The 14,451-nt window shown below is 42.5% G+C and overlaps 1 protein-coding gene across 5 annotated transcripts in view; it reads right to left on the minus strand.

Moving 5' to 3' along the window:
- Nucleotides 1-14,451, minus strand: part of LOC126470826 (heat shock 70 kDa protein 14-like) — a 605,676-nt gene that overhangs the window by 414,182 nt on the left and 177,043 nt on the right. Inside the window, exon 7 of one of the 5 annotated variants that reach the window (XM_050098837.1) lies at nt 11,948-12,163. The exons of the other annotated variants lie outside the window; for them this stretch is intronic. Coding sequence (XP_049954794.1) covers nt 11,948-12,163 — 216 coding nt within the window. The remainder of the gene's footprint in view (nt 1-11,947; nt 12,164-14,451) is intronic. 5 annotated transcript variants of the gene reach the window in all.

The raw sequence follows: 14,451 nt of genomic DNA on the forward strand, positions 1-14,451 counted from the left end.
TCAAGCAAATCCTTGAAATTTTGGGTAGCAGAAGTTTACCTAGATATATTCACATTTTCAAAATGTAAATGTTGTAGGTAAATTACTTTTTCACTTATCACAAAAAGAAGTTGTATAGATTCAGGAATTCAGGCTTTCATAAACGAGCTCCTTTATAATTTAAAAATGCAATAGTTTGTACAGTTTTTGCAGTGGAAACTTGGTATTTTTTTTTAGTTAAGCCTTTAACTGCTCTGGACGTGTTTATGCGCACCACCAGTCCTCCTACCTGGTACTCTGAACATGTCTACGCGTAGACACGTTCACAGTACCAGATAGAAGGACTGGTGGCGCGTGTAAACACGTTCAGAGCACACACGGACAGGTACAAAGGCACACGCATTAACATGTCCAGAGCAGTTAAAGGGTTAAGGAGGAATGTTTATATTTTTATAGTCATGTTTCCTGTAGTACATATCCATCATCTACATCTCAGAAAAAATTGTAAATAATTTCTTCTAAACAAAATCCATGCATGGACATTATAGTTTTTTTTTAAGGTATTGCCTCCTCACAGATACTTTTGAAAAATTTACAAACACCATGAACACACTACATATTCCATTATGTCACGCAAAACGAATCAGTTTGTAGAAATAATGCGAAGTGTAAAAAACAACATTACTGTAAAAGAAATACTTAAGTTGCTAATTGATGACTACCATGTCACCACTAAATTGCTGGAGTTGGCTACACTGGATTTCCCTGGGAACAAATCATATCAGAGAACACCGTTTTACTGCCACTATATGTATTGCATCATCCAGTTCCATTGATTTTGGGTCACGTGTCCACTGAGCATGCAGTTCTGAGCTCTTGTACCGAGCTGTACACAGAGACAATTATTGGTTAAAAATTCGATTGTTGCAGTTTTTAACTATTCATTACAAAACAAAAGTAAGTCCCCTAATGTTACAATAATAATGTGAAATACTTTTGTAATGAAACAATGGGATAGAATGATTTTTCATTAATTAATTACTTTTTAGGTTACACCAATCATCTTTTGAATTATTTACGACAAATATTGGTATTATGACTGAAGCATTATGGAAAGTACAAGTAGGCAGTCTTTTCTTGGACAGTATCTGCAAGATATATTCGATAATGCCCTGACTTGTGTGAATGAACTGACTAGTGAAGAATAAGAGCTTTTATTATGGCAAAGCAATGGTCATTCATACTGTGATTTAAGTGTTTCGTGTGTGTGTGTGTGTTTTAAACACAAAGACAAGTACCTGCACAGATTCTCTCTACATAAGAAAATTTGCTGTATTCTCTCTATTTAAAAAAAAAAAACTATCCTGAAAGCAAAGTATGATTCTCAAAATTTGCTTCTCTTCGACCAAAACAATGTATGCTTGCAGGATCATCAGGAACACATACCGTATGTGTGTGCATTTACCACCAAAATGTTAAATTGCTTCTAAATTCCATTTCTATTAGGAAACATACCAAGATCTAATTAAAATAATAACATGTGATATCAATAACAGAGTCTTTATGCTTCATCTGTGTGAAAAATGCCCCACCAGTTCATTGCTTCAAACTCACCTCGAAAATGAAATAGAAGACTATGCTCCTGATGAGATGGTTCAGTACAGTCTATGGGTATCAACTCGTAGAATGACTAACTGTTCACATCACTTCTCTATCAGAATCCTGCGACAAACTAAGAAAACTGAAAAATTACTCCACACTCTTATTTCTCAATCACAGTCTGATTATATGAAAATGAAGAAGCATCAGTGTTAACTTTCATAGATTTCAGTGAAACTCTCAATTTTGTTGTTAAAGATGAAGTACAGGGGTACCATTGGATCAATGGCAGCTGCACTCTTCACACTGTCCACGTATATTACAAAAAGGACAAACAGTTGCATGCAAAAAGTATTTGTATTGTTTCTGATGACCTAGAACATGATGTTGCCTTGGTTTACCAGCCTCAGAAACTGTATTGAATTTTTTTTAAGTGTGAATTTCCTGAAATTCATCTTGTGTATGTTGAATATTTCACTGATGGTTGTACTACACAATACAAAAATTGTAAGGATTTCAGAAATATCTGCTACCACGAACACAACTTCAACGTAAAGTGCAGCGGGTCATTTTTTGCTACCCGCCATGGCAAATCTCCCTGTGATTGTACTGGTGGCAGTGTTGAAAGACTTGTCACAAAAACAAGTTTGCAAAGAGTTTGTAAAGATCAAATACTTACAGCTTCACAGGTATTTGAATTCTGTCATGAGAACCTGCAAGGCATTTCAATTCTCTTTGTTTCAAAAAATGAAATGGTACAAGCAAGACATTACCTTTCTCAGCACTTCCCAAGTGCAAAAACAATTGCTGGAACACGATCTATGCATCACATTGTACCTATATCACCAACCAAGATTGGAGCAAAAAGGCTGAGCTGTGATACAGATTTTAGTATTGTGGATGATTTCTCAGATGCACTTCTGCCACTAAGGCCAGAATGCACTGTGCAGCCCAACTGCTATACTGCATGTGCATGAGACTCTTCTTGGTATTTGGGAATTGTTGAGAAGGTTATTTGTGAAGGATATGTTACAGTAAGGTCATGCATCACCGTCCTCCTATTGGCCTGATAATGATATTTGTGATGTTTCTTTCTCTCATATTCTGTGTGAAATTGATATCCCCACAGCAACATGCCGTACTTATTCTCCGAGCAAAGAGTCCTCAAAGTTGGTGGAAGAAAAGGGGTTCAAATACAAAAAAATATTATCTAAGCATTGAAAGGTCTCATCACGTGTAGTTCTGAATCAACTTGAATGCAGATTGCAGCACCAGCATTTTGTGCAGTATTGACAATATTGGTTTTTGACAAAATGTTTAAATATTATAAACAAAATGCTATGTCTTTCTACACTGAGTTAATTTGGTTGTGACAGAGGTAAGAAAGTGTTCATATGTCATGTACTGTACAAGTTGCCCCATATTTTATAAAGTGTAATTTTCTTTCATATATTGCAATTTTCCTCCAATTTGGATATTGTTATGTGTACTTATGTGTGTACGTAGTGTCTCCCCCCCCCCACGGCCACCCAGCCAAATGATAAGCAAGCTTATTACTCGGGATAACTATGTTGCCAGGAACCCAACGAAAATCAACCAAATTAGTAGCATCACCATGATCACGAGAAGATTGGGGATGGCAGAGACCAAGAGGTGGCAGGAAAAACACCGACCAATAGCCTGAAGGCCACTCTTTCAGTCCTTACATAACAAAACTCGGCTGAGGGAGGACCATTTAATAAAGCAGAGGACCTAATAGGTGGCCATCAATTCTGCAGTAAACATTCCATACTTGGCAGTCAAGAGATGGTATTCAGTGTCAAAAAAGATGTGAAGGCATATCCAATATGATCAGTGGATTTAGAGCCATCTGTGTAAAAAACCATGGCATCCTGAAACACCCATAAGAGCCTTCAGAACAAACAGTCAGACACCACTGGAATGATGGAGGCTTTCAGTCCCTGGAAGAGATTCATCTGAATCCATGACAGAGGAACTAACCAAGGGGGTGTGGTCACGAGGAAACATGGAGAAGAAGACAAGGAGGGGAGATGGAAGTTACAGTGGAGCGAAGCGAGATGGAGCCCAACCTGCAAACCCACCCGAGGGCGGGCGACTGCCTGATTCAGTGAAACGAACAGAATAAGAAGGATGAGCAGGGTAAGAGCAGATAGTGACGGCATAGGAAACCAGGGGCTGGGACTGCCAAATCGAAAGGGGAGGGATCCCAGCATCAACCAGAAAACTATCGACAGAGCTAATGCGAAAGACACCAGTGGCTAAATGGATACCACGGCAGTGAACCGGGTCCAAGTGGAGCACCATGGAAGGGGCAGTTGATCCGTAAGCTTGACAACCATAGTCCTGACAAGACAGAACTAATGCCTAGTAAAGGCGGAGAAGGATAAAACAATCAATGCCACAAAAGGCATGGGCAAGTAAGCGAAGAACACTGAGTTTACGAAAAGAGCCAACCTTCAGATGATGACTATGGGGCAACCAAGTAAGCTCGTTATCGTAAAGAAGACTCGAGAAATGGAACTGGGGGACCATGGTCAGGTGTTGTACATCGATGTAGAGTTCTGGATCACGACGGACCATAGTAGGATGACAGGAATGCACCACCCTTGACTTAAGGAGAGATAATTGAAAACCATGTAGGTGTGTCCATATGAAAGCACACTGGATGGCCCACAGCAACTGTCATTCTGCAGAGGCCACTGAGGGGGAGTTAGCCCAAATACAGAAAACGTCCACATGAAGGACAGGGGTGAGCAATGGTCTGGCAGAAGCCACAAGTCCATTAATAGCAATTACAAGAAAGACACCTTATATTGAGACCAGTGGAACGCCATTCTCCTGAGTCCGCAGAGAGCTGAGAACAGTGTCCACACGGACTCTGAATGACCAGTGGGACAGGAACTAACGAATAAAAATCAGGAGGGAGGCCCTAAGATCCCACTCATGGAGAGTAAGGATGATGTGATGGCACCAACCTGTGTCAGAGGCCTTATGAAGATTGAAGAAAACTGCAACAAGATGAATGCACTCAGAAAAGGCCTCCAGAACTGTGGCTTCCAATCGAAGCAGATGAGACCATCTCTCCCAAAACTAGCACTGGTGGGGAGATAAAATGTTCCAAGATTCAAGGACCCAATTGAGCTGACGAGCCACCATCCATTCTAGTAACTTGCAGGGGACACTGGTCAGACTGCTGGGCCGGTAACTATCAAGGGATTATATATCCTTGCTAGGCTTAAGGACAGAAACCTCAATAGTCTCTCCACTGAGAGGAGAAAATGCCTCAGAGCTAAATATGATGGATCTGTAGAAAGGCCAACTTTAAGGGCAAGGACGGAATGGAAGGCTGCCACTGATAACCTTGAAGGGTGCGGTGTGTAGCCCACACCCACGATGAAGAGCCAGAAGAACACAGAGGGTACAGAGAGCATTCCCAAAACACCCATTTGCTCAGGTTGTGTAAGTAACGGGCTTTGGCGCAAAGGTAATACGGAGGACAGGTGCCGCTTCAGATGTTGCAAGGTGCTACAACAATTGCAAACAGTGGTGGCAATAGCCATGCTCTGCCATGGAACTGGCCAATGGTGACTGGTGCCCATCAAGTGGGAACAGCAATGCCCGCAGCACAGACTCTCTCATCTGACACATCACGGACGACAACCTGACAAAGAAGGTGGAAACACGACACGGGAGGTATACAGAGGACAATGACAGAAATCTCAGCAGGGAAACCTGGTCATCAGGAGGTGGGGAGGGAATGAGAGAACCAACGGGAAATGGTCACTACACAGAGGTCATCATGTGGCGACCAGGAACGAAGGAGGAGAGGGGAAGAGAGGAAATCAGTGGCAGAGGTGCCACATGCAGCACTAAAAGAGTAGGGGAACCATCATGAAGATGACACAGGTCATGGTCTGCAAGAAACTGGTCGAGGAGGAACCCCTGACTAGATGAAGAAGCACTGCCCCACAAAGGGTGATAGGCACTAAAATCCCAAGGAGGAGGAGGAAGGGAGGGGTGAGTTGCCGGAGAGCATTTAGGGCAGCAGATATAGGTGGCCTGGCAGGGAGCGAGATAGAGATTGCAAACTGTGATGGCAGAGTCCAAGTGGACCCAAACAGCAACCGCTTCCAATGTGGTATGAATGAGACCCATGTACTAACAATATCCATACAGACCAACATGCAGACACCCTCAGAAGCCCTCAATGGGCCAACCTGGTTCTGACAGAAAGCACAGAACTCAGTAAGGGACAGTGAGTGAGCATTAGTAAAATGAGATTCCTCAAGAACAACACAAGCTGACGAGTGAAAGGCAATACGGGATTGCAACTCTGGGAGGTGAAGGTAGTATTCGTTACAGTTCCTCACTGAGCAGGTATCGAAATGGGAGTTAAATGGGCTGGAGCCAGTCACGTCACATAAATTAAATGTCAGACTCAGGTTGTGAGCGGGGGAGATGACACCTACAGGAGACATTGTAGGAGGGGGCCTTGTCCTGGTATTTGTGTTTTCTCTTCTTCTCTTTCATAGGTTGAGGAGGGCAGAGCACAGAGGGAGAGCACAATTTGAAAGATCCAGAACTGAGAAAGAGGAGGCAACCTTGGGGCACACAGACTCTATGCCCTGTAGCCGAGTTGTGGTAGCTGATGCTGATAGGAGGGCTCACGGGAGGGACACCCGTCGCTCTTGGCTGCTGAAGAAGGGAGGCACTTCTATGACCGAGGAGGTGGAGTGGCACCCAGAAGGCAGAGCGTGAGAACCACAGGGGAGGGGCTAAGCAGAGGGGCAGGACTCTGATAAGAGAGACATAAGAGGGCGAAAGGATATAACAGAGGCAAAAGTTGAAGACAACAACACATCGTCGATCCAGGAACTTATAGTCTTGTATCTTCCTTTCTTTCTTGTAAGCTGGGCAATCTAGTGAGCACGAAGTGTGATGGTCATGACAATTTACGGACACGGGTAGCAGAACACAGGGGCTCCCCCCATGAAGTGGGTGGCCACAGCCACCACATAGAGGGTCTGCTGTACATTGGGAAGGCATGTGACTGAAACCCAAGAACCAAAAGCAACTCGTGGGTGGCAGGCCATTCAGGTTCACGTCACACCAATCTCACATAACCTTGACCTCTTGAGAGGGTATTTCCCCAAAAAGCCAGAATAAAGGCGGCGATATTGGTGTGGGCATTTTTACGAGCTTTCTGCACATATTAAACAAAATGAACACACCATTGTTCCAGATTAGCCTGCAGTTCCTCATCAGTTTGAAGGATGAGGCCCCCATGGAAAATGACTCCTTGGACCATATTCAGAGACTGGTGATGTGTAACAGACAGCGGGACATTGCCAAGATGATCACAAGCAAGAATAGCTGCAGATTGGGTGGAAGAAGAACCTTTGATCGACAGGGAACCCAACTGCATTTTCCACAAAAAATAGCGGATTTGTGGGGGTGAATGTGTCCCTGTCCATCCTAGTACAGACCCAGTAGCAGGGAAGGTGTTTCAGTCCAAGCCGGCGAGCCTGGACCTCCTCCCAGGGTGTGGCCAGGGAAGGGAAGGTGGCAGAATCATAAGAAGCAGCATTCAATGATACATTACCACTTTAAGAGACGGCCATAGGAGAACGGCCAGGTTTTTGGAGCTCGATATGCCTCTTGTGCAAAGTATTCACCTCGATACCACTCACTTCGATTAGGGGCTCGCCCCATGGACGCCACCCAGCCATAACAAGAAACATCTGGTATGGTGGCCATAGCAGTGAGTTCTGATTCTCCAGAATAACAAGCAACCACTCCTAGGCACATATGAGGAGGCAACAGCTCAGGCATCAGAAGTGTGTCCTGTGTTGTCAAGGGGGTCAGTCAGATGGGTACATAACAGTCCCACCACACGCGCTGGCTAGACGTGCTGGTGATCGAAGTGGAGGGGGGCTACGGCAGGGAGGGAAGAGAGGAGGGAAGTGGGCAGAGGAATCCATGCCATAGACACTAAGGAGGGAGTTCTTTCCCAAATGGCTCACACTACAAACAGAAAATTTAGATGTAAATGGAAGGAGGATAACTGCAGTCAGCTGCAGTGGGATATTAAGTGGAATCATCTTAATGTCCCTGTGTAGCTGACAGCAGTGACCGCTCTTCCATTTACAAATAGTGTTCACAGTTGCAGTAGCTACGTGGTGTGTGTTCTTTTGAAGGAACAAACACTACGCATTCACGTAAGTCTGGATGGGCAATGGATCCACTTTCTTCAGTGTGAATGCACGAAATACATCTGACCTCCTGTGGGAAACTGAGTAGCGACAGGAGTATAATTGACAGGGACTGCTGATAGGTACCACTTGGCGGGAGTGTGGATTGGACGTGAGACGTACCAAAGTAGTTCACGCAGTTGCGATAATGCTGTGTCCCGGATGTCGCAATGGTTATCGCACCTCCCTAGTAAGCAGGAGATCCCGGGCTCAAATACCGATCCAGTACACATTTTCCCTCGATGCCGCCGATTCCACTTAATGTCCCCTTCCATTTACATATAGTGTTCACAGCTGTGGGATCTGTGTGGTGTCTGTTGCTTCAAAAGAACAGACACTACACATTCATATAAGAAAATTTAGAAGTGGGGTCAAACCACAAAGAGGGACCAATAACGCCAAAAACGATGAAAGAGAAAAAGCGAGGGAAACAAAACTGCAAGGAATACAGGAAACCAGATGGATAGCCAGGTCGACGTAAATAAGATAATCGAGGAAGGGGGAGGAGGTGGCAGCGGGGAAGGAGAGAAGGCAGTGAAAGGACACGGGGAAGGAAATGCAGCCCAGGAAGGAAGAATGGTCTGCAATAACTTGGGGCCCTGTGAGCACCATGCACGAACTCATGGAAGAATTCTGAGCCGCCTGGGGCATGTTAGTTGAAGTGTGCAGGGGCAGTGGGTTACCAAATAATGAAGCCAGGATGATTATGGGACTGGATGATGTGTTTTCAAGATGACTCATCTGCAACTATTGCTTGGTAGTCATACTGACATAAAGGATTGTCCTGCGTTTGGAGCAGAGTAATGGCTACTTTCACAGGTTGCCTGGCTTCTGATGGGGTAGGAAATGCCTGTGACAGGACTGGAGGAGGTGGTGCAGGGTGGATGGATTGGGCAGGTTTTGCAGCTTTGTCTGCTACACAGATGTAATCCCTGTGTCAAGTGGTTGGGAGTGGCATAGGGATGGACTAGCATGCTGTGTAGGGTGGATAGGTGACAGAACACTACTTTAGGAGGGGTAGGAAAGATCTTGGATAGAATGTCCCTCATTTCAGCGTAGGATGAGAGATAATCAAAGCACCGGGGAAAGGTATATTTCAGTTGTTCCAGTCCAAGGTGATACTGGGTGACAAAGGGGGCGGTTCTTTGTAACTGATTTTTGGGGTGGTGGAAGGATTGAGGGTGTGTGAGGATATGGCACTGGAAATCTGTTCATTGACTAGGATCAGTGGGGTGGGGGTGGGGCTGAAACTTATCTACATTCCTTCACAACCTCAACGCCTTTTCCTCCCCTACGTTTCACCTGGTCCTTCTCTACCAAACGTGTACCCTTCCTGCATGCTGACATCCACCTCTCTGATGGCTCCATCCACACTTCTGTCCACATTAAACTCACTAACCACCAACGATACTTGTATTTCAACAGCTGCTATCCCTTCCACAAGAAAAAATCCCTCGCATGCTGCGTAGCCACCCAAGGATGACATATCTGCAGTGGTGAGAACCCCCTTGCTCAACATGCTGAAGCCTTCACAAAGGTTTTCACAGACACATGATACAACCCCCATCCCCAAACCTAGTCCACAAACATATTTACTGTGCCATTGCCTCACACAACCCCAATCCTACCACAATCCCTACAAGTCAGTTACAAAGCAGCACTTTCCTTGTGAACCTGCATCACCCTGGCTGGAACAATGGAACCATATCCATCGCCAGGGCTATGATTATATCTCATCCTGCTCTGAAATGAGGGACATCCTACCAGAGATCCTTCCCATCCCTCCTAAAGTGGTGTTCTGTCGCTCACCCAAACTACAGAACAGCCCAGCCCATCCCTATGCCAACCCTAACTCCCAACCCCATGACACAGGGATTATATCCCTATGGCAGACCAAGGCCCAATCCAAGCACCCAGCACGTTCTACCCCCATCACAACCACTGCATCTGCCGCAAAACAGCATTGGCACCATTAGTCTATTTTGTGTGTGTGTGTGTGTGTGTGTGTGTGTGTGTGTGTGTGTGTTATACTCTAACTCTTCAATGGATAACTACAAAAGTCTGCAAGTGTTCTTTCTTTTGTCTGTGCCTGTCAACATCCCAACACTTCTGCTTTTCATCGAGTGGTCTTTAATCCCAAAGTTTAAGTTCTTTATGTGATGTAAATTTCAACAATTCCATTTCAACTAGTTTTCCACTATAATTATTAGCTTTTTACCTTCTTATATGAAATACCCTTGTTTATGACAATGTGAACTTAAGTTTTCTTCTTGAAATATAAAAATGGATTGTTATCACATCAAGGAATTAGTTATATTTAAAAACAAAGATGATGTGACTTACCAAACGAAAGCGCTGGCACGTCGATAGACACACAAACAAACACAAACATGTACACAAAATTCTAGCTTTCGCAACCAACGGTTGCTTCGTCAGGAAAGAGGGAAGGAGAGGGAAAGACGAAAGGATGTGGGTTTTAAGGGAGAGGGTAAGGAGTCATTCCAATCCCGGGAGCGGAAAAACTTACCTTAGGGGGAAGAAAGGGGTATACACTCGCGCACACACACACATATCCACCCGCACATACACAGTCACACAGTTTTGTGACTGTGTATGTGCGGATGGATATATGTGTGTGTGTGTGTGTGCGCGAGTGTGTGCCTGTCCTTTTTTTCCCCCTAAGGTAAGTCTTTCCGTTCCTGGGATTGGAATGACTCCTTACCCTCTCCCTTAAAACCCACATCCTTTCGTCTTTCCCTCTCCTTCCCTCTTTCCTGACGAAGCAACCGCTGGTTGCGAAAGCTAGAATTTTGTGTGCATGTTTGTGTTTGTTTGTGTGTGTATTGACGTGCCAGTGCTTTCGTTTGGTAAGTCACATCATCTTTGTTTTTAAATATATTTTTCCCACGTGGAATGTTTCCCTCTATTATATTCAAGGAATTAGTTATATAGTAATATCTACATCTACATCCATACTCTGCAAGACACCTGATTGTGTGTGGCGGGGGGTACCTTGAGTACCTCTATCGGGTTCTCCCTTCCATTCCAGTCTCTTATTGTTCGTGGAAAGAAAGATTGTTAGTATGCAACTGTGTGGGCTCTAATCTCTCTGATTTTATCCTCATGGTCTCCTCGCGAGATATACGTAGGAGGGAGCAATATACTTTTTGACTCCTTGGTGAAGGTTTGTTCTCGAAACTTCAACAAAAGCCTGTACCGAGCTACTGAGCGTCTCTCTTGCAGAGTCTTCCACTGGAGTTTATCTATCATCTCCGTAACGCTTTCGAAATTATCTGACTTAAAGAAAAAAATTCAGTATGTTCTTTACATGATGAACCAGAGCAATAGTTTTAAAATTCAGTTTATGTTAAATGGATCACCGTTTTCATTTAAATTATACAACTTATCCTGAATCTGAAACTGGTTTTGGTGAAGCATGCTAATATCTGAAAAACAGCTGTTATCAGGAAACGGAAAGTATAACAAGGAAGAAGCCTGCAAGCATTATATCAACCACTCTATGTTGCTGCTAACTGGAGTTTAATTTTAATTTCCACAACTGTGTGGAAATTAATTTTTATAACAACAAAATTGGAAGAAACTGAATGAAGAAATTTTGAGAAAAGAAGAAAATGAAGCTCACTGCCAACAAAGCTTAACATGATCTGAACTAACACCAACACAGGAAATAATAATAATAATAATAATAATAATAATCAGGTTACCTTACATTCGGAAAGCAGTTGCACTCAGGGACTGTTATATTAACTTGTAAATTATAGACTGCACCAATTGGTCATCCTTTTTAAATTTTATTATGCAGAACTACATTTCGGCTAGAAGCTAGCCATTCTCAATGCACTGTTATTTTCACTCAAAGGATGTAAGTCCCTGTTGATCGGGCTTCACCCACGAAATCTAGATCTGTATAATAAAATTTAAAAAGGATGACTGATTGCTGCAATCTATAATAACAAAAGTATTTACGCACACCAACCATTCAAAACCACTCAAGAAGTTCCTAACTGGTGATCTTCACAAGGAGATCATGTGATGATATAGGACTAAATCAGAACTACACTAACTGAGTTCCTTACCTTCATAAAAATTGATTTTGTTGCAACTGGGATATCATATGATAGATGATCACAACCTGGGTCAAATGGTTCTTTCAGATAACTACCATGCTTCGCAGCACCCAGGGCAATCAGTTCATCAGGATTTACACTACATAATAACTCTGAATTGGGAAACATTTCAGAGACAGATTGCTGAATTATTGGGATTTTCGCAGATCCACCGCACAGGAGCACCTAAAAGAAATATTTCAGAATTCTGTAGTACACTCATAACATTAGTAGAAATAAGAGAAGGTCTGAAAAGTTAAATAGACATACAAGAGGGAGCTTATGTAACGAGTAACATAAATCTTACTCTGGTCAATATAGTAATTCTTAAACAATTCAGTAATTTGTAATCAAACAATGGAAACTCCAGAAAAGAATATCAGCAATGTAGGAAAAGACAGATTGCTACTTACTGTGAAGAAGAAACAACAAGTTGCAGACAACACAATTAAAAGACACTCACTTATAGCTTTTGGCCACAGCTTCATAAGTAAAAGGCAAAACACACACACACACACACACACACACACACACACACACACACACACACACACACACACTCACAGCCACCATTTCCAGCATCTCAGGCCACAATGCTTACGGTAAGTAGCAATCTGTCAGTAATTTGTAAGCTATTTAGCATAACTATAACAGAGTCATGCTGTTTCACTTTATGGATCATTCTGTCCCAAAACTGACGCAGAACAATATATTTCAATAACCAGGTGCTACAATGATGCATCCATCAGGAAACGAATTCTTGTATACAAATGTTGGAAAACAATAGCGCGCCATCCACTAAGACAAATCTCATACAAACATTATACAAAATCTCGGGCAGAACCATGGACGTATATTAAAGGTGGATGATGTACAAAAAGTGCAAATGGATGATGAGAGATTGTTCATTTACTTGCTGTACAAAAATAAGAGAACGGTTTGCTTCAATTTGTATTTCGTCTTCATTACAAGAAAACGGAGACACTAGTATCTGAAGAGATCATAACAGAGGTGAAATGATATTTAAGTAGCACACTTTGTTTGACAGAAACAGCTTTGTGCTTCACAAGTGAGTCAATGGAGGAACAGCAGCAATGCTATACAATTTGCAGTATGGTATCACTTATAAATCCTCATGCTCTCTAGAGACAGCATCACAATAAGCATGTGCAGTGCAACAAAGAACAACAATTGTATGATGCCTCTTCCCCATATTTTGACTCACTGAACAGTCAATCACATATTTATTTCAAATTAACTATACCTGTTACCAATAAGGATGAGAACAGCTTCATGTGTAAGACATCTCAAAATATAAACACAAAAGGTATAAATCTGACGGAAAAAACTACTTTACAAGACAAATAAATGTTAGTTTGAGTTGATATCTTCCTTCTAAACGAAGCCCAGCAATCTACGTACATCACAAAAGACACAATATACAGAATATACTGTATGAGCTACAAAAGGTACATGGCCTAGCCAAAAGAGCAGCCAATTTTCCTTTATATCAGTGTCAATGTGTGCTGGATGTACATCAGTGCACATGACCATTTTGATACATGTCATGGCATTCACACAGCAAACTTTCCACAGGGTATCTACTGTAGACAGTGGAATAAGTCTTATAACATTGGAATAGAACAATTATGGAACACACACATCTCGTACAGGGTGTATACGGGGACAAGGAGAAAAAATTCCTGGATCTCCCGGTGAAAAACACATTTTCTCCCGTGTGAAAATACACTTTTTCCCTGTTAAGTGACATTATACTTTCCGTCAGAACTGTAAAACTTATCAATCCTTTGAACGGATATGGTTTTATACAGCAGCATAGAATTTCTCAGCACTTTAGAAAATGACACTCAGGGGGAAAAAACACGTTCTGGGAAGATCTTTGATGGGCAGCAACATGTATGCTGCATATTTTTGTATTAAGAAAGTATAAATTCGAATTCCACCAAAGGAAAAGTTGATGGCTTAAGTTAATATCCATAGTGTTGCTACACGAAAAGCAAAGCTTTCACATAGAATACTTGTCTCGAATATTAATAAGCTATAGGAGAAGCTAAGCTTTCACATATAATGTTGATCTGTTTAGTGCATGTTCCACTTTAAGATACATCACACAAATACGCCAGTAAAATTTTTAATACCGACATAAATCTCTGCTCTTCTGGGCTCAAAATTCTTCTAAATGGCTCGTCATCAAAGAGTTGATTTTTAAATGAGAGCAAACACTCTGCGATTTAAGAAATTCATTGTACATTCTTGCACATAGTTCCTTTTGCGTAAAAGGAAATTTACTTTGAAAATTTCGCTTTTCGAACTGAAATTCTCAATATTTTCCTGCGACCTGTTAAAAATAGATTCATTTCAGCAGTTGCCAGAGAGCACCAGATAAGAGGCGTCACCACGCTTGCACAGCTACGGTGACGTAGGAAGCCCGTATCTTCGTACATGTAAAACAT

This window comes from Schistocerca serialis, chromosome 3 (assembly GCF_023864345.2).
Source record: "Schistocerca serialis cubense isolate TAMUIC-IGC-003099 chromosome 3, iqSchSeri2.2, whole genome shotgun sequence".
Classification (NCBI taxonomy): Eukaryota; Metazoa; Arthropoda; class Insecta; order Orthoptera; family Acrididae; genus Schistocerca; species Schistocerca serialis.